Here is a 20,851-nt window from a genome sequence, read left to right on the forward strand (position 1 = left end):
GCCAAACTAACTAGAGCAGCATCAAGAGCATCCACAGCTGACTCTGAATTCAATTAGACACCATGTAGGCAGTTTATTCCATAAGCAATTGAGGAACTGCTTCCTAAAGCCAAAAAGGTCAAACAGAAAATGAGTAAGGCTTCCAGCAGCTTGGAGGTGAAAACAAGTTTATCACACATGCCTTCTGCATGGTCTGCCCAGCTGCTGCTTGTGCTGCCTGGCCCCCTAAGCCCAGCTGCTTGTTGCCTATTAAGTGCATCTCAGCTCCTCCTTGGAGCTCTCCTGACTTGCTATGCTTCACTGCCAGCTTGTTTGCAGTCAGGGCACCAGGTGGCTGCTTCTCCTCTGCAGTGCCAGCTCTGGTTGCTGGGCTGAGCACTAATATCAGCCAAAATTGTTTGCCATATGCTTTAGAGAGAGTAGTGCTAACCAGGAGTGTTAAAAATTCATGAAATCATGTCAAAATTGTGAGAACTAAAACAACAACAACAACAATAACAAACACATATGATTTTCTGTATGTTTTAGTGTGAAAAATCATCATATTTTCCGTGGTTTTATCCTCTGCCCTTCAGCTTAGAAAGTGTCCCAGAAAAATACCATTGTTCTGGCCAGTCCCAAAAACAGCCATATATCTCAGGGCTTCACAGCTTTTACAACTGAGACCACCCAAGCCATCCTATAACACCTTGAGATACTTGTGTACAATTAGCATGTGCTAAATTCTTACTCACTCTAACAACTCTTGGTGCACTCACTATATCTGTAACTGAAAAGCCTTTTTCCCTTCTGAATACCAGGGACATGATTGATATTCTGCCTTTCTGAATACAGCCTGTCTTGTACTTCTTCACCCGTAACCAAAATTTCAAACCAGACACATCCCTGACCAAATATCTCTGCCCTACTGGGCCAAAACTGTCTTCAAGTTCTCATACATGCCAGAACTTCTAGAATTAAGATGCTGCCAAATTCCAATTTCTTTCTCAACTTGTGAGCAGTCTTGGTTCTCCTGAAGTCAATGAGATTTTTCCCAAGGATTAAATGTAGTCATAATTTCACCCAGTAATGACATGAAGCAGAAAGCATGCAGCTTAGCAGATGTTGAGTGAAGCAACTGAAAGAAGAAAAGGCAATCCTATTTTATATTTTTCAGTAATGTCAAGGTAAAATGTGAAATGAGGGCCACTAAGGAAGAATAAAAGTCATGAAAAGGAGACATTAGTTTCACAGGAATGCTTTTCTGAGCACAACTGACTAATCAATGACAATATACCCCCCATATGGAAACGAGCCCTCAAGCATATTGCAAATGCACACAGCATTACAGATTTCCTTTACTGATGACAAATTAACAAAGTACCTTCTTGAAATGAACTTAAAGGCACTATCCCAGTATGCCAAACATTTTACATATAGGAACTGTACACTATGATGACACATAAAGCAAGTACTTGCTCACCACAATATTAACTTCCATTTAACTCACTCATGACTAACACAGACAATAGTGTTTCTGTGTATTTAGCACTCTGCATTTGTGAGACAGCAGAAAAAAGTTCACACTATGAAACACTTATGACAGACAACTCATTTTTATTTCTTAAACAAATAGATGCTTTGTAATACTGTATTTTTTTAATAGTTGCAAGCAATTTCATTGTATTATTCTGTCAAAGATACAGGACCCGAGCATACATAATTGAAGACAGAGGAAACTGAGAACACACTTGACAGAATTAACAGGTAAATGAAATCAGTAAATCCAACTGCCACATCCCTTCATTAGATGTCTGTGCTAACACATCCTCTAAAGTTCCAAGCACACAGCACACACCAGATAGAATATTTTAAACAGCAAGTTTGTCTCAGTAATTCACATGGGTAACTAAGACTTTATCATAATATATGAAATTCCTTTTGGGTGCTTTATTTTTGCATGCATGCACCACTCCTTATTATGTCCCCCTTTTTAACAGAGTCTTTATTTGTTTTAAAGATCAAAGTAGATAAATTCAATACAAAGCTATGCAGCACAAGCAGCACCTGTTTCTGCTACCCACACACACTCTTTCACTCATTCCCCTGCCTGACCTCTCTCTGCAGGTGACTATGAGTGAACAGCCAGCTCTCTGTGAGACCTGAATGGGACATACACATGGGCAGATGCAGCAAATACTTTAATGTTTATTAATCTAAAAAGGAGCAAAGATTACAAAAATATAAGGAGTAGAAAACCTTAGACAAGTTAAAATACATACAATCTTTAGGCAAAGTTTGTTTTGGTCAGGCAGAATTTAGCTTATCAAATGTCAATCCAAAACAATAGGGGTATGAACTAAAAAAAATATTGTAGCAAATTTATACTAAAATGTGACAATTACCCTTCTTTCCTAAGGCCACTGTACCACAGTAAATAGTCTCATTCAGTGCATTACAGCATCCTCATATCAGAGTAGTTTCACTCATGTGCTGCTGATACTAGAAAAATAACTTCATTTAATTTTTTTATGTATAAACTAAAGCAATTTTTCAGGTGTAGTTTTGATCACCATATTTTTGGTTTTTATTAAATTGTTCTTCAATAATTCCACTGATTTCACAAACCTGTGAAATCAAACAGAAAAACACAGATATTAGGGCTCAAATGTAATGTACACAAAAACAGGAGAAAAGGGAAAATTAATCCTTCACCATGTTTTCATTTTGTAAGAGTTTTCTATTATGCTGAATTCACAGTTAAATAAGCAATGTGGATCAGTATGTTAGTGAATCTCAATTATTTTTTGCTGTTTCTAAAACATTCAGAAGCAAACAACACTGCCCTTAGTTATACTATTTGTTCCAATTATTCAGTGGTTTTGAGGGTTTTTTTTCTGCTACTTCTTTTTCAATAGTGGTAATAGACTGCAAAAAGTAGCCTGTGTTTCAGAAAACGTGGAATATAATATTCGCCTGTGATGAATCAGATAAGCTGACATAGCAATGTTTTAATTTCTGCTTGTGTTCAGGTTGAAAACCTTCCCCAAAGCAAATGGAAATTTAGCTTTAAAAAATATTTACAGATGCAGATTGCAATGGACTGTTTTGCAAATGTTGCTGACTGGAACACAACCTGCCCTCTCCATAGTTTGTAGAAAATATAATGCTGTAACTGGACCTATTACATAGATCCAGTGAGAGAATCGAGGTTATGAACCGGAAATAAACACCACAACCTCATTTAATTGTACTGGTGACTGCACAAAGATCTGTGTGTTACCTGAGAAGCCTCCACCTTTCCTTTTTTAAACACTGCAGGAAATCAGGCACAGCAGTTTCACTCCTTTTGAACATTTAAATATGCAAGCCCTTTCTGGGAGATTTAAGAAACTTGGCAGGAACAAGTTCTCTCCATTATCTCCAGCTAATTAATTTAATACAATTGGAATAATTTTCATTCTGTCAGATGATAAGCCTGGACTTTGTATGTGATTCTGTATTGATAACCAACAAAGCAAGGCACATACCATGAAAACCTCTGCAACAACAAAAACAAATTAACCAAACAAACAAAACACAAGACAAAAAGCCTAGGAAACCTTAGCAACAGTTCTTTTCCTTGATTACCTTTATATGGTTGGGGGCTTTTTGTCATTTATACCTAATGTTCAGCTGTTTTCCTTGGAGGTGCTTCTTTTAGCAGATATTCAAGCTGTATCACAGTTTGATCTATAAGTAATGGACTTGTCTTATGGTGGGATAAAGAAAAGCAAATATGTGTAAGCCTGTTTCATTTGCAGATTCTTCTTGTGACTGTTACCCACAGAAGACCCAGGGACTGGTCTTATCTGGAGGAGTTAATTTAAGAAGTTAACCACATGTTAATGGCTTTGAGTTCATCGTGTCCTTTATTTTTTGCTTATAACACTTGAAGCTCCTGCTTGCTAGGACAGAACATTTAATTTCCTTTGTCACAGTTCGATGAATCTTTTTTATTTAAACATCTATCTACAGAAATCATGTTATCTCTGAAGTTCCTGGTTGAATGTCTTTATGTGAGTGGGGCAAATTCCTAACAGGGTTTCTCAAATGCTGGTCATTTTTAATCATCCTCTGAAATCCATTGAGCAATCCCAATCTGTCTTAATGGAAAGACACCTAACCCATGGGTTTTTTTACTGATATTATGTGGAATAATTACTTTGCTACTTAACTTCTAAGGCATTCAAGAAATGGTCTACCCTTCTTTGTGACAGCATTATGCTGAGAGCTCACACTGAGATGATCTTTTATGACCATCCTAAATCCATTAGGTCACTGCTTTCCAGGACAAAGCCTCATTATTCTGCGGCAGAGACAGATATGTTTCTCTGGTGCCAGATATATTTCATTTGGTTTAAATATACTTCATCTGGTTATAATAAAGTGCATTTTACTGGAATCTGGCCATTATATCAGGGGATTCATATAATTTAATAACTTCAACTTGTCCTTCCCACCCATTATCCAAACCTATCAGACCCTAATGAGCCCCATTCATCTACATCTTCCCATTAGAAACTCAAGTTTTTGATTCCTCATTGAGCCAGCTTTTAATTTACCTAATGTGTGTCCTGATAATTCTCTAAGCCATTTTTTAAATTACAGTGTCATTTTTTATTACATTAAATGTCATTGGGAATCCAAGTTTAGCATAATAAGGCAAGCTGTAGAAAAAGATATCTGTAGGTTTGGAAGCTTTACTGAAAAGAGCTTTCTGCACTAAAACAGGTTTTAATTTTTTTTTTTTTTTACTCCCTGCAATGGAAAATTCCCTTCTCATACTAAATATTTAGTCCAATGTGGACTTTTCCAAAGTGAAACCAAATATTAGTCAGTATAAATAAAGCAACATGCCTTAAAGCCTTAATAATATAAGAAGATTACTGCAGGTTTGGGTTTAAGCACATCCATTCAAAAAATAGGAAACTTGAGTCTAACTTCAACTTTTTCTAGTTGCATTTGAACTCACCACTCACTGTCCAAAAGTCATCTGACTTCTAGTAGAAATAATGTGAATCTCTACATTTGTTTCACCGTCAATAAATAATTAAATTGAAATGGGCAGGTTACCATGCTAGAAAATTGTTCTCTTCTACTTTCAGACCCAGAAAGCAGTTATATGAAGTGATGCAGCTTCAGCCACGAGTGTCACAAGACATCCAGCCAAGACCATCCAATAGGCCAGGAGAAATTCTGTTTAAAGAAGCACAATCCCCTTTCTGGTGTCCTATTTCTGAAGAGGGCATAGAACTGTCTCAAGCTAAATATGTAGCCAAGCCAATGTCAGGCATGAGAGACAACATTCTTTAATAAGCATAAGTGCATACTGCAGAAATTTAGTAAATAACTCATATCCCAAGCAGACAAAACTTTTAGGACACCCTTTGCAGAGATTACATGGAAGGGAGAGATATGAATTTTTTACTGCAGTTTGTATTACCACTCTAAATGTTAAAGGAAAGAAGGACATCAACATCTGCAGAAGATTCATGAATTGGGATAAAAGTCTAAAAGTTTACTTTTGGGACAGATTCACTTGTGAGACAAAAAAAAAAAAAAAAAAAAAAAAAGTGTGTATTTATAGTGAATTAATTATTCACTGAGAAAAACTGCCAACTACAACAATTATGCTCTTACTAATCAGACATAAAATTGAGTAACATTTGAGTGATGCCTGATAAGCACCTTACTTTCTAGAGAAACCACATCTAGCCTTGTCCTAAACTCAAACCCCCTGAAAGAGACATTTCCAATGCTCTATCAGAGCAGAGCACAAATACAAACAGCTGAATTTGAATGACAGAAATGGAATGTGTTTGCGTAGATGCCTGCAATCAACAGTTGCTCCTCTAACCCTGATTCTGTCATTCTTACTCATACTGAATAGCACCTGGCCCTAGCAAAAGCAAACTTTCACAGCAAAAACCTATTCCAACAGTAGATTCCTCCTTATTGTTAATTCTGGCCAAGCAATCTTCCAAATCTTAGGAAAACTTACTTGCATAATTAGGATAAATTGACTGTTTTGGCATGTGAATTTACTTAGTGCAAGGAACTTTACCCATGGACAAATACTGTATGGATTGGAATTTTACTAGAAGACAGTCTGAATTTCTCAAGTCTACAAAAACCCTGATCTTTCATTATTTTAGTTTTTTTCCCTAGGCAGACGTGCAAATGGGAAAATGAAGGTTTCCTTCAACAACTGTTGAAGTCATCAGCAGAGTGTCTTTGACAGCAGTGTTTCAAGACCAGTGCAAGAATGAATGGAGTAGAAATCCCACTTATTCCCAATGAACATTTGATTTATCAGCAGTAGACCTTTCACAGTCAACCTCAGCAAAGAGTTTGCAGATGAAGAGTAGCAAAACCCACAGGTCAGAGGGCAAGAGTTCAAGACTTGCCCCAGATCAACTGAGCTAGAAACGAGCATCTAGTGCTCCTTTTGGCAAGTTGGAATGAAGTGATAATAGACACACAACTTTGTGTGCCATTAACTACAGAAACTGGCATGCCTTAAGCAGATTAGCACAAAAGAATGTTTTTACACAGATGATCCTTAAGGGTGCCTTCCAGTCCTTAATGTTCTGTGGGTATATTTAATATGGATTTAACAAGTAGCAAGCTTTTCAAGAGTCTACTTCATTCACCTATCATGTACATCTGCTAGATGGACTGGGACCCTTTATGTCCAAGGCTGTGTGACCTGGAGAAATCTCCTGTATGGGTTACTTCTTGAGTTTGGCACCCAAGAAAGCAGATTTAATGTTTTGGGCAGCAATCCTTGCCAAGACTACAGATGGCAGGTCAAATTATACCCAAATCCCTGTCTTTTGTCTTTTCAAGGTTCTTGGAAGCTAGTGATACTTAGAAATTTCCAATCTTCAATCTTTTTAGGTCTTTTTCTCAAGGGAAAATTCAAGCAGACTCTTGTCAGACCCCTGAAAGGGATGAATTTCTTCTCATAAAAGCTGTCTAAAAAATGTTCTGGTGGTGGTTCTTCTGTTTCTGTGCATCAGTACCCCATAAAGAGGAAAATCTATTCTTGCCAGCTCAAAGAATTTTCATCAAACTGAAGGATTATGCAAGTGGTAAATATTTTCTCCAGATCCCTCCTTTTTCCAAGAATGATCTCTATGCATTCTCTGAAAACCCTTCGCAGAGAATCAGCACACAAGCAAACTACTGCAGATAATAATGGGGAACTGTCTCCAGAATCACAGAGGAAGAACACACATGAGGTTCTGTCTAGAGACATTTTTAGTCACTCTAAAAGGACGCCACAGGTCCTTGATTTTGGATCATGCTGCATGACAATTTTCATCTCTCATTGCGTAGAGAGTTTCAAAGGAAAACACATTTTGCAAGCAGAAAATATTTTGTTTCTAAATTATAATAGCTCTTAAAATGCACGTCTTAATTTTTATTTTTAATAACAAAATGTACATTACAAGAGCAAATAATTATACACTATCTCTTTCTCTGATCTATGGCCACAAACTTAATTAAGTGCACAAAGAGGAAAAGGAAGGAGTATGCTAAAAGATCAACAAAGTTTCTTAAAAATATTTTTCTTTCCTTCTTTAACATAACAAATCTTTTAAGCTAGAATAATTTAAACTCTTTTATGTGAGTAGCTATTTGATTTAAAATGTTGTCATAATTAGTATGAAGGTTTAACAATTATTGACTTCTAGTTATCATTGAAACTTGCTGCTAAGGATAAATTTTTAAAATGCTGTCAGAGAACCTGGAGAATTTAAAATGTAAAGTCTGAGGTACAAGAACTGAGAACCAAGATCTTATTTCCATAAGATGAGATATGTGCTGTTGTATCTGTTTTGCAAATGATGCTTGTCAAGAGATGCTGAGATTCCAGTGACCCAGTTCTGTTCAGTTATCACTTACTTTGAAAATAGTCTCTCTAAACTCTTACATCTGAATACATTTGAAACTGTTCCCCTCTTATTTTTTTCATTCTTTTTCTTCTAAAACTCTAACCAGACGATATTACTTTTAAAGAACTCAAGGTGACTCACACAGTTTCTCTTTCTGCATTGTTTTCCCACTACCAAAAACTAGCTTTACACCTGGCTGCTATTATCTCAAAGTAGTCAAAGAATGTGGTAAATATTATCCACATGTAATTTATCAAAGGCTAAGTCAAAGAACAGGTGTTGCTATTGTAAAGATTAATTTTGCAGCTCTTCTGCTCAAACTCACAAATTATGGACTCCTGGGCTTTCTCAACACTAAATCACACAAAAAATACCCGCACAGATTTATTACTTTGGGGGGAAAAATTATGTGTAATCTTGCCAGCTGGTCTACCTACAAGCAGTGGCAACAGCAAGCGTGCCAAAGCTCCTTGCTGGCTCCACTTCACAACCAGGAATTGGCAGCTTCTCTTTGTCAGCAGTGGCAGTTCTGCACTTTCTTGACAATATCACTAGCACAAAAACTCAGACAGGGATGTTACCATCCTTAGTTACTTTTAATAAAAATTTTCACTATTAGATTTCAGTTACAGGAGGTATTACTTTAATAAAACATTTGTGTTTTATCCCTTTAGTTTTAGTAGCAGAAACAGTGATATGAGGGTGCACCAGCTAACTACAGCTAACTACACTGAGGTCAACCTGTTTAACTAACTTGATAGCCGTCTATGATAAGGTCACTCACCAGTTGGGGATGGATGGATGGATGGATGGATGGATGGATGGATGGATGGATGGATGGATGGAAGTTGGTGAACATGGTTTTTCTGTACTTTAGGAATACTTTTGATTCTGTCCCTCACAGCACCCTTCAGGACAACTTGTCCAGCTGTGGCAGGAGTGGCTGCAGGCTGTGCTGGGTGAAGAACTGGCTGAAGGGCAGAGCTCAAAGGGGGCCACTGGTCACCAGTGGTGCTCCCCAGGGATCAATTCTAGGGCCAGTTCTGGTCAAAACACTTACCAACAACCTGCAGGCAGGAGTTAAATCCACCATTAGCACATTTGCTGATGATTCCAAACTCAGAGGTGCTGCTGACTCTTTGGAGGGACAAGAGCCTCTGCAGAGGGATCTACACAGACTGGAACACTGGACAGTGATCAATGGCACAGTTTAACAAGTCAAAACACCAGATTCTGCAGCTGGGACAGACTAATATCAAGCAAAAGTATAAACCGGGAGAGGAGTGGCTGGAGAGCCTCTCTGCAGAAATGGATCTGGAGGTGCTGGCTGGCAGCAGGCACAGCAAGAATCAGCAGCATGGCCTGGAAGCCAACAGGACAAAGCCCATCCTGGGGTGCATCAAATACAGAACCACCAGCTGCTCAGGAAAGGTGACTATCCCACTGTGAAGGGCACTGGTGCAGCCTCAGCTGGAGCACTGTGTGCAGTTCTGGGCACCACAATTTAAGAAGGATGTGAAGGCCCTTGAGTGGGTCCTGATAAGGGCAAAAAAGCTGGTGAAGGAATGACCCGTGAGGAGCAGCTAACGATTTTGGGCTTGTCTAGTTTGGAGAAAATGAAGCTGAGGATTGACTTCACTTCACAGCTTCCTGAGGAAGGCATGTGGAGAGAGAGGCCCTGATCTCTTCTCCCTGGTATTCAGTGACAGAACACTTTGAGCCAAAGTAGAGGCTCAAAGCTGTGCCAGGAGAGATTCAGACTGACATCAAGAGCATTCCTTTACTGAGAGGGTGAAGACTGAACAGGCTTCTGAGGGAGATGGTCAATTGCTCAAGTCTGTCACTGTTGAAGAGGCTTTTGGACATTGACCTTAACAACATGCTTTTAATATTTAACTCGCCACTTTGTTTTTTGGGCAATTGCAATGACCTATAATATTCTTGGAATATTATAGCACAAGATTTTGGGTGCTCACAAGTCCTCACACCCACACAATTCCAGTACAGCAGCTACACAAGACCATGGTGTGCATCTGATATGTCCTGGAGCATCAGTTTCCCTGGTCACATAATTAGCATTGGTGTGTGCACATAATTAGCTGTGTGTGCACAGCCAGTCCTACCAATGTTTGTGGGACTGCAAATTCATTACAGAAAATACTGAGGAAAAATTGCATAGACATAAAAGGCAGGTCCCAGAGTCTCTCTTGAGCCACCTAAGATGAGCTTCAGCTCAAAGGCAACTGAAAGGCTCTGGTGCAAGTCAAACTGGACTTACAGCCTTGGACTAAAATCAGATGGATGCACAGAATCTCATTGTAACATTTTACTAGTGTTCAAAAAGACCTGCACATGCTCTTTAGGATCTCACTGTGTAAATTTAAATTTTAGGCAAACTCTGGGCTATGTATGAATTTGTGAAACTGATGTATGAGTAAAAAACAATTATTTAAAGTGGCATAATTAAAAAAAAATCTGTTTATCTGGCATGTTTCTTATGAATCCTTAATCCCTTACAGAACTGTTCCCTTCTGTAAAGAAAACATCTTTTTCATATGTTAACTCTTGATGTTTAAACCAGGACTGAGTTTTCTAAACATGTTGATTAAATCATCTGCTCTTTTCCAAGTACATCACCTACAATATGTTAGGAAGCAGTTTGCATATTCACCCTTGAAGATCACAAAACTACTGTGAATTAAGAGAGATAATGTGAAACAGTAAGATCATTTACAGGTACCTTGTAGGCAGGGAGAATTTGCTACAATTTGAGAATATTGCAACTTATAGCCTGTTACTTGTTCTGCCATTTAGGCTCTGATCCTGCTGACCCTCACTTCCATGATTAGACAAATACTTCGAAGAGTGTATGATATTAAGGATTACTGGTATGATTAAGAACTTTTATTTATACAGATGAATTACAAAGAATGTAATCAAAATACAGATAATTGAGTGTCAGACCTAAGGAAGGAGGCTCTACTCTTCAGACCTGGAGTTTTTTTACTTTGCTTTTTTTTTGCTGGTAAATACAGATTTATGAAACAGATTATCTATTTCAAGTTCATGTTATTTTCTGGAACAGCTACTTTAACACATCAGGACAAATTGTTTCACTTAGCTTAAGTAAACAGTGTTCTGTCATCATTTTGTCATTGTTCAGTGACTACAGGAAAGCTTCTGCAGATCAGTCCTAGAAGGTTCAGCCTTCAGACAAATAAGTTATCGGTATTTGTGAGAAAAGCTCCTGAGAGCAGGCATGACATCTCCACAGTATTTGAAGAAATGGAAAATAGAAGTACAGTTGAGGGGTTTGACATTTTATCTGGTCCTTACACATATACTTACATTTGTCTTGGTCAGCTTCCACTCCTTCACTTTCTGTGTCACTCGGCAATATCCAAGGTTGATGAGCAAGTTGAAGCTGTTGTAAGAATTCATCCTGCCACAAACAGATCTATTTTAGATAAAATGACAGATAATTGTTCTGTATAAATGAAGTCTGCAGCAAACACTAGCCTCAATTAACTAGAGAGGAGAAAGCCTTTAAAACAAATAAATAACTTGCTGTGAAATAAAACCAAAATGTAGAGGATGCGCAGGCTCGTTGGAAATTTTTTTAATCTATTCAGCAAAACAAAACAAACCATAAACAAACAAAAAACTAACCCCAAAACAAACAACCCCCCCAAAAAACAAACAAAACCCCACAAAATATAAACTAAAACATAATCAAAAGTAAACAAACAAACCAAACAAAGAAACAACAACAAAAAAAATCAAGCCCAAACACACTAAAATGAAGGGATTTATTTCACTGCCTCTCCACTATAAATACAGATATGTAAGACACATACATACTCATCTTGGAAATGCAATGACAAGACAAAATTGCAGATATTACATCTGATCCTGCAGTTTTTGCACTGAACAGACATTTCAAATGCAATTTGCTTAAGTGAGGCTTTGATCTGTCAAAATTTTCACTGTTTCTAGTCTAATAAGTACAAGAATCTGACACCTGATTTAGAACCTATGGTTTTGCTGCATAAGGAGAAGGCTTAGGAAGAACAAATGTTATGGAAACTTTTGTCTCTAAGATACCATTAAAACATCAAAATGTAAAAGTTTTGCATGTTAAATGTAAAAAATCAAAGGATAAATGTTTTACATGGTTAAAAATGCATATGCAGCTGTATATAGCTTTTGAAAATGTTTTAAAATTGCGTACTTTTTAATATAATGTTTACATGTATGCGTATAAGAATATTTTTTCATGCAGACACACACGTATGTATGTGAACAGGCATACAAACAGACATATAAAATACTTTGACACATTCCTTTGAAATATTCATGGGGAGAGATGAGACTGGAATGCACAGTTTTATTTTCAAAGGCAGTTCAAACATGCAAGTTTAGTCTATAAAAGAAAACTTTAACCTTGGCCAGATATCATAAAATCACTGGCCAGATTTATATAAGTTCTTGGAAAAAAAAAGGGGGGTAATAATCCTGTTTTGTGTTACATCAGCTGAAATGAGAATCTACATATTTAAATTGTATTGCAACATAAATTTTATTCTCAGGCTATCTGATTTAAATACAGAATCCAGGCTTGTTTAAATCAGCTTAGGGAGACTGAAGGCTGCTCAATCAAGATCTAGCTCGCTGGGAGTAAATTATTAATTCTGTCAGTAACGTGCTAAAAATTCACAAACACTGCTGCCATGGGCCAGCAGTAAATTCAGGCAGGAGCTTCAGGCCTCACTCATGTATGGTCATTTCCAATGTGCTGTGCTGGAGAAGGTTGCTGCCTACAACACTGAACATGTTTTTGTTCAAGGAACAGGATTCTTGCAGTAGGGATGAGTGACTCTCACACTGATCCACACACTTTTTAATCTTCCAAAAACACAGAGCAAAGTCCTGAGCCAGACAGGGGAACAGAATGAGAGTATCTGACCAAAAAGAGAGTCCTCATCACAAGTTATGCTCTATACTCCAGTAAATTGAAGTAAAAATTTTGTTAATCAAGGCTATATTCAAATAAGACAAAGTTTCCTGCTCTCAACAATGACAGACTAATAAGACTAATAAGGATTGCTGAATACCACTTTGAATTATCTGAATAAATGAAATGATTGCAAAATTTCTTCTGTTCAGAAAATGATATGGCAAACAAGGGAGTCAGTGGTATTTTCATCTCAACAGCTATTGACAAGTATCACAGAATTGTGTCACTTTAATGGAATCCATCCTAAAGAGATAAGCAGGGTTCAACATTCCTTTGCCAATTTCTACAAAACACCAAAGGATTAGGACCATGCATAAAAGTATCTCTGCCAAAGGATTTGGAACCCTGATTTATTACCTTTATAGAGATAATAAAACTATTTCTCTAGGTAGCATTTCTTTGCTATAATTCGATGCAGCCTTGAACAGAGCTGATAATAAAACACACCTGTTAGAACTTAGTAATATTATGTGTGCCAGGAGGCAGAAACTTGTCCACAAAATCTCAGATCATTATAAGTCTTGAGCATTAAAAAAACCCAAAACATTCTTAACAGCTGATATGTTAAGTACTTGCCAAATTATTTAAGATTTGTGCTGTAACAAGATTGAACCACCCATGCTGCAGCATGAACTTTACTAAAGCTTAAGAACTTTGAATTGTATTTATTAGTAATATTTTTCTATTTAGACTTATTATGTTACTTTGAAACACATTACAATCTAGGAAGCATACATAAGGCATTGAGAGATATGTTAAAATTCCCAACAAATAAGCAAGTAAATAAATAAGTGTATCAAGCTCCTTAGGGTAAAACATGCTCCTGGCACCCAGTAGTCACATTCTTTTCAACTGACTTATTCTCATCAAATATATATCAACATTCTACTGATTAATTCCATTAACATAATCTAAAAGTAAGGAAGCAGAGTTATTTGCAAAAAATTTTATCATAGTATCTTCCATAGGATTGGCAATATAACCACAGTGTATTTACATCCAGTAGAAATTCCCAGTTGAGACTATAAGGCTAATAAGAATAAAGATAATGTCCCCTCTTTTATTTTACTGGTTTTATACAGGAAGAGGATACAAAATCTGCAATGAAAGTTGCAAAATAAATTACAGTATCAGCCTTGAGTTTTTATGTTTGTGATCTGTAATAGTACAAAGACAGGCAGGACTCTTGTTCTCCTACCCCAAACCATCTTTGCCTTTTTAAAATATATCTCCATGGTCAGAGACAAGCTGTGACACAAGAAAGTGAAATCATATGACCACAAATGGGAGGAAATGTCTAACATGGCAAAAAATGTCACAGAGCAGATGTATTTCCTGGGTATGTTCTGTCTAAATCCACTTCTCTAAGTGACCAGGAACTTAAGTGGGCAAAAGACAGCTTGAAAGCTTCTAGTATAACGCTTCAAAAATGAGGCTGGGAGTGGCAGATTGGCCACATCTCCATCAGCTTCTTTCTGATATCCATGGGCCTTCCCAACCTGGTCTTCAGTGTGAATGTGTTGTACCACCAGCTTTCCCTTTGGAAGCAGAGCTAGTCCCAAGCTGAGTTTCCATTATGTCAAAGGTCACTTGTGCATGTCAAAAAGGATAAATAGGGTCTGAGCTGGGTCACTAGCAGCCAAGGTACTATTGTACCCAGTGAGCAAAGAGAAAGAAAAGAATTTGTCACTTCTAGAAGGGATTTTAACAGAGGATAAGATCCTGCATAGAAATGCTGAGGTTTGACATCAGCTTTACAGTGGATTGCTGGCTGAATCTGGACATGCTATTCTAACTGGAAAATAGCATAATAATATTGCTCACTTCCTAAAATTCTTGAGACAAATATATACATATATTAAAGGCAGAACAGGACACTTACTGTGAGAGCTATCAGCAAACAGAAGTAACAAGACACAGCAAATTAAATGGGACTCTTGCTTATTATTACCATAACTACAGAAAGGCTCTGGAAGAAAGCATTTTTAATTGTCTGCCTTTTTACAGGAAAGATCAAAAGTGGTGGGCAGACTGGATATCTCTCACACATTACATACACATAGTTTCAGGAGCATATACAATCATTTTACTTGGCATCACATGACTGTGTATCACTTAAGAACAAGACTGCCTAAAAAAGAAGAAAAAGAAGGGTGAAGAATTTAGTTGGAGACAATAAAACCCTTCATTTCTTCTGAACATATTTTAGTTAAAAATTAATTTCAATTCTCATTTTCTGGTATGAGAGGAAATTCTAACACACAAACACATCCCATACTTCAAAAGAGAATACAAAGTGATTTTTTTTGGTAAAAAAAAAAATTGCTAAAATTGTCTTTCTTTTTTTTTTAAATGGGAAATGTGGCTTGAAAATAGATAAACTGGCAGTGAAGACACTTTCAGGAGAACTGTAGTCACCTTCAGTCCTCATGTCTTTAATCTGGATATTCAATTCTAAGTGAAGGAACAGCTCAAGTGATGGGATTAGTGCACTGTCATTCAAACACCAAAATAATGAGTATTTATTTCACCACCAAATTGAAGTAAGATTTCTTCCCCAAATTTTAGAATAGTCTGTGCCTCATTTCCTTTCCTTCACAACAAATAATGGATGTCATATAATTAATTGAAGAGTTATACTAATTATTTAATCTCCAATTTTTCTAAAAGCAACCCTAAGCAACACTATCATAAACAACATTTGAAATTTCCTTTAGAAGTCATGAAACTGATAACACATTGTATCAAGTGTCACACCCAACAGATTATTAAAACAGATGATACTCCTCAGAAACAATCTAAAGGTATGATATTATTTTCAGTCTTGGAAAAAAGATCTCCAGGTTTTGACAAATGGATTACAAAGAGATTGGTAATAATGGTGGAAACCAACATATTCCACCACTAAAAAATCAGCAGTCTAGACACATAGTTCCTTCTCAAGTCAGTATGGAAGGACTGGCATATCCTGAGAAAAGACTCACCTTTGTAAGGCATGTATAGAGATAGACAGCAGGGGTTTTCTTTCACAGGTGCTTTTATTTCCACTGCCCACACACTGAAGTTATCTTTAAGGCAGCTAAGGTTAGCAGAGGAGAATCCTACTCAGAATTTACAAGGTACTTTAACTTTTCTTTTGTTTTGTTTTAAACAAAGACTAATCCTATAAAGCCAATAATATGTGACAGGAATTTTTTATGCTGTAAATTAGCCTAGTTACCATGCATATAGTATTAGACAGTATTAGACAGTGATTCAACAATGTTGGACATTTTCTCCTGCAATTCAGTTTGGTGCTTGGGAAAAACCTGTCCTTTCAGTGATGCCTATCTAATCATTCCAATTGCCCAAAAACATGAAATAAAAAGTAGATCGAGAAAATATCATGCACTGCCAGTGCAGCAGGAAAAAAAATATCATGGATCATAAAGATTAGATAAAGTTTTTTTAATATTCCAGAGATATGCACCTGTTAGAAACTGTAATGCTAATAAAACTGCTATGCATTGTACAGGCAAAGCCCTACTGAGTTCATGGTAAATTTGGGGCACACAAGTGTTTCAGTATGATTTCTGTAATAAGACTGACATTCTCTAATGAGTACCTCTCAAAGCTGAGCAGTATTTCCTTGCTAATTTTCTGATCATTCTATTTCAAGTTCTTTTCAGCACAGTAGGTTACATTAGGTATACTGATGTTACTTGAACATAAAATGCAATCAAGTCTTGGCATTATTAAACATAGCAAAAACATTAAATTGAAAATCTTACTTCTGATAAACTGTTTCTCTGAGTAGTGACAGTTCCAACAACATCTCCACTCACTTGCACAGAAAGCCCTGAAGCAGCACTGAGGGTCCTCCCCATTTGGCTCTTGGATGACAAAGATCTGCTTCTTTGAATGCTAATAATGCCTTCCCTATTTCCTTGGTTGCTAGGGGTAAGAGGCCGTGACAACAAGCTATTTGGGGTCATAGGTCTGCTCCCTGGAGCTGCTGGCCTCTTGGTTTGTGCACTGCTGTTTGTGACACTGGAGACCTGTGTTCTGCTGTTGGTGGGCAGTGGCGGCGATTTGCTTCCTTGGAGCTGAACATTCTTCCCGGTCGGAGCTGGCACCTGAGGCCTTGGGGCTGGACCCTGTGCAGCTTGAAGAGCGCCTTGGTGGTCAGAGGTAACTACACTGGGATGCTGGACACCAGGGCTTCTTGAGAGCCTTGCTTCTTCCCACAGTGCGAGGTCCTTCTCAATGTCTGTGCACACACACACATGAACAAATGGAAAAGAAAGAACTCACTATCTGTTTCTCTCTGGTTTAAAACCCTCATTGATTTTCTCCAATGTCAGTGAAAACCTGAACCTGTGCAGAGAAAATCCATTCATGCTTAAAATAAAAGTATCAGAAATGTCAGAAATCAGTGCAAATGTTTGGCAAGCATTTGCCTAAAGTTTATTTACATTTGATTCACTGCAAACATAGCTACCCTGCAGCAATGAAATGTTATCTCTTCATTGAATATCAACACAACCTATAAAAATTCCTCTTGTGTCATCAAAATTATGTCTCTGTGGCTTTTGCACAGTTACTGCAAAATCAAGATTAGTATCAAACCAAGATAGAGCAGTGATGTAAACCGGCCATCCTCAACTGCAATCCAAAACTGGCTCAAGGCAAGAGTTTTGCTTCTAGCCCTGCTGTCTACTGCCCAACCAAAACTCTGAGGGAAGTAACAATTGAACTCTGGCATGTCTGGATTTGTGATCCTGTTTGAACCTGAATCTCGTGCTCTGGCCTGCCATCAGTGCCACAGCAGGTGTTGGGGTCATGATGTCCAGAGCCCAAGGAGAAAAGGTGACAGCCATTGGGTGGTCCAACCCCTGCCTTGCACACAGCCATAAGAAATAAGATCGCTTTTAAAACCACAACAGGTTAAGGATAGTGAATGAAAATTGTTTCCTGAAATAATTTCAATCACATTAATGCTTCTAATGAATTAAATCAGAATACAGCCATCAAAGTCAGGCGAGGGTAGCTGGAATTTAGGTTACCATTGATAACATATTGAAAGTCCTTGCAAGTACAAATGTAGAGCTTAAGAAACAGTTTAATCAACTTTATTTTATCTTACACTACTGTTATGAATTTTCACTTTCACTGGCATGTACTTGATTTTCATAGAGACAGCTGATTATCTTTAAAATAGGAATGCCATTTCCCATTAACAAATCACAGTCTCAGAAGCTGTAAAGTAGCAAGGCTCTACCGATTTAAACACCCATGAAGTCAACTTGTCAAAAATAAGCATTTCGGTTTTTTTTGTTTTACAACAATTATTTCAGGTCCTAAATGTCCTAAAAGAAACAGCTTCTAAACTGCATATTGGAAAATAAGATTTTTTTCCACTTGTGTTTACCAGTAGGTATAAAAGGAATGTTGTATGTTAAATAATTAAAGATGTGCTTCCTTTAACATCAACATATTTTATAAGATCTTGGAAACAGGAAATAAGCCATGCCAATTTCATGTTAGTAGTCTAATACAACCTTCGCACAATTCAAATGCTATTACTAGAAAAACTAATAAAATTAAAATAGTTGCGAAAGCCTCAGATAAAAGTGTCTCTCAAATTTTTAAAGATTAAATATTTTACTGTTAGCAAATTTCAAAACATAGTCAATGTTTCTAGCACACAGTTAAGAACATTTATAATTGACCCCTTAAAATTAATTCTTTCTATTTTGAAATTATTATATCTTGAACTACTCTTTGATTATGCTTTCACTTTGTAACTTCACAGAATCAGAGAATGGCTTGGGCTGGAAGAAACCTTAAAGATCACCTGGTTCCAAACCCATTGGTTACAGGCAGGAATGCCTCCTACTAAATCATGTTGCTCAGAGCTCCATCCCACCTGGCCTTGAGTACTGCTGGGTACAAGACAACCACAGCTTCTCTGGACAACCTGTTCCAGTGCCTCACCACCCACACAATCAAGAATTTCTTCTCAACATTTAATCTAAATCTCTCCTCTTTTAGTTTAAAGCCTTTATTCCTTGTCCTATCACTACATACCCATATAAAAAGTGTCTCTCCAGCTCTCTTACAGGCCCCTTTAGGTAGCAGAAGACCACAATTAGCTCCCCCTGTAGCCTTCACTTCTCCAGGCCAAGCAACAGCATCTCTCAGGCTGTGAGAAATGCTCCAGCCCCCTGAGCATCTTCATGGCCTCCTCTGGACCTGCTCAAACAGGTCCACATCCTTTTTACCTTGGGGGCCCCAGAGCGGAATGCAGCACTCGGGTGGGGTCTCACGACTGTGGAGTAGTGAATCACAGAATCTTCTTAATTGCAAGGGAACCACAAGGATTATCAAGTCAAACTCTCCCATCTGGCCCATGTGAGGATCAAACCTTGATGGTGACCTCCATGTTACTAGCACCAGGATCTGACCAACTGAGCTGATCTTAGATGGGGAAGAAGCAGCTCCCTTAACCTGCTCCCTGCTTGTCTTCCGATGCAGAATGTGTAAGATGCCTGGCAAAAAATCAGGGGCCAATAAATGATACTGTGGACTACTGATTTAAACCAAATGAAGAATATGGTCTTGCAAAGAACCAGCCTAGTCTATTTCTTTGCAAAATTACAGACGTCCAGCTTGCCTGTAGAGTGAATTCAGTATGCTAAAAATAGTATGAATATTGAATGATTTAATAGAGTTAAATAAATATTATACGCTGGCTCATGTTTCCTTAATTTCATATAGCAATCAAGCCTGCAGATAAACCAATTATTATAATTTCTTTATACATAATTAACATGTTTCCATAGTATAATTACTCAGTTTTATTTACACATGTTCTGTTTGATTTTGCTTTAATATAAGCTTTTCAGCCAGAAAGAAAAAACAAGTCATACATTCCCAGCTTTGCAGTATTATCTGATCCATATTAAATAACACAATTGAATTATGACTTAGTATTTTTAAAAATCCTTGTTATGGTTATTTAAAGGAAAATAAAATGCAACAGAGCCACACAAAAGCATCTTGCTTTCAAATAAAAAAACATACAGAATAAGGATATGATTCATATGCACTTATAAACTGTTTATTTTTTTAACAGTTCTTCTTGTGATAAAATATTTTCCAGAAGTATACGAAGACCACAAAATCAGTGCAACACACCAAATTGGCAAGATGCTGGAATAAACTACCAAGAAAATAATAATCTCCATTTGCTTGTGATATAAAGCAGCCATAATAACACAAGAGCCTGGATTTTAGACAAAAAAAGATATGAGCCATATGTAGAGAAGGAAAACTGCGCCAGTATCTGATTTTGTAAAACTGCTGCTTTCAAATGTCAAGGTACTGAGGCAGTTGCTGGCAATTGGTGCTAGCTCCTACTTTAGGCACAGCCACCAAATTATGCCTTATGTTAGGAGTGATTTTTATCCAGCAGATTGTCCATAAGAGAAGGCCAGGCCCCCTAAGAAGGTGCATGTGAGACAGGGGGCCATATTTCATCATTACACAGGTAATCCAAGTCATAGCTCAGGCATCTAAATTACTGCCTAGATAGGCAGCCATTTGGTGGAATTAATAGGTTCCATTGCACTTGCTAAGAGAACTGAAACAAGAGACTTGCTGATATTACAGACACTTGAACTTTTGCAAATGTATAAGATAAATGAGGCTAAGCAAAACCACAGCATTATTATCTGAGGTACTCTGAACTGATTACTCACGGAAATTACGTTATTCTTGTCTTTGAGGGGAGTAATTGTCTCAAGCACCATCGGTGTTATAATAGGGCATGAATTATTTGGAATACAATAGTCCAATGTTTAATAATTGGGCTGTTTTAATGTGAAGTTCTCAGTCAGACAAAAATTACTGAATAGTAAAATGGCTGAAC

The 20,851-nt window shown here is 37.4% G+C and overlaps 1 protein-coding gene across 6 annotated transcripts in view; it reads right to left on the reverse strand.

Moving 5' to 3' along the window:
- Positions 1-1,623: 1,623 nt before the first annotated feature.
- Positions 1,624-20,851, reverse strand: part of CUNH8orf34 (chromosome unknown C8orf34 homolog) — a 149,726-nt gene continuing 130,498 nt past the window's right edge. For 5 of the 6 annotated variants that reach the window (XM_054285175.1, XM_054285171.1, XM_054285173.1 and 2 more), the window contains 2 exons: positions 16,710-17,188; positions 10,907-11,364 (listed from right to left, as the gene is read on the reverse strand). In XM_054285175.1, coding sequence (XP_054141150.1) covers positions 11,125-11,364; positions 16,710-17,188 — 719 coding nt within the window. In that variant the 3' untranslated portion in view covers positions 10,907-11,124. Of the gene's footprint in view, positions 2,608-10,906; positions 11,365-16,709; positions 17,189-20,851 lie in introns of those variants that run through there. The other variant, XM_054285176.1, reaches the window with a different exon arrangement.

This window comes from Melozone crissalis, unplaced genomic scaffold (assembly GCF_028551555.1).
Source record: "Melozone crissalis strain CALT ecotype California unplaced genomic scaffold, PUWL_Pcris_2 ptg000042l_1, whole genome shotgun sequence".
Lineage (NCBI taxonomy): Eukaryota > Metazoa > Chordata > Aves > Passeriformes > Passerellidae > Melozone > Melozone crissalis.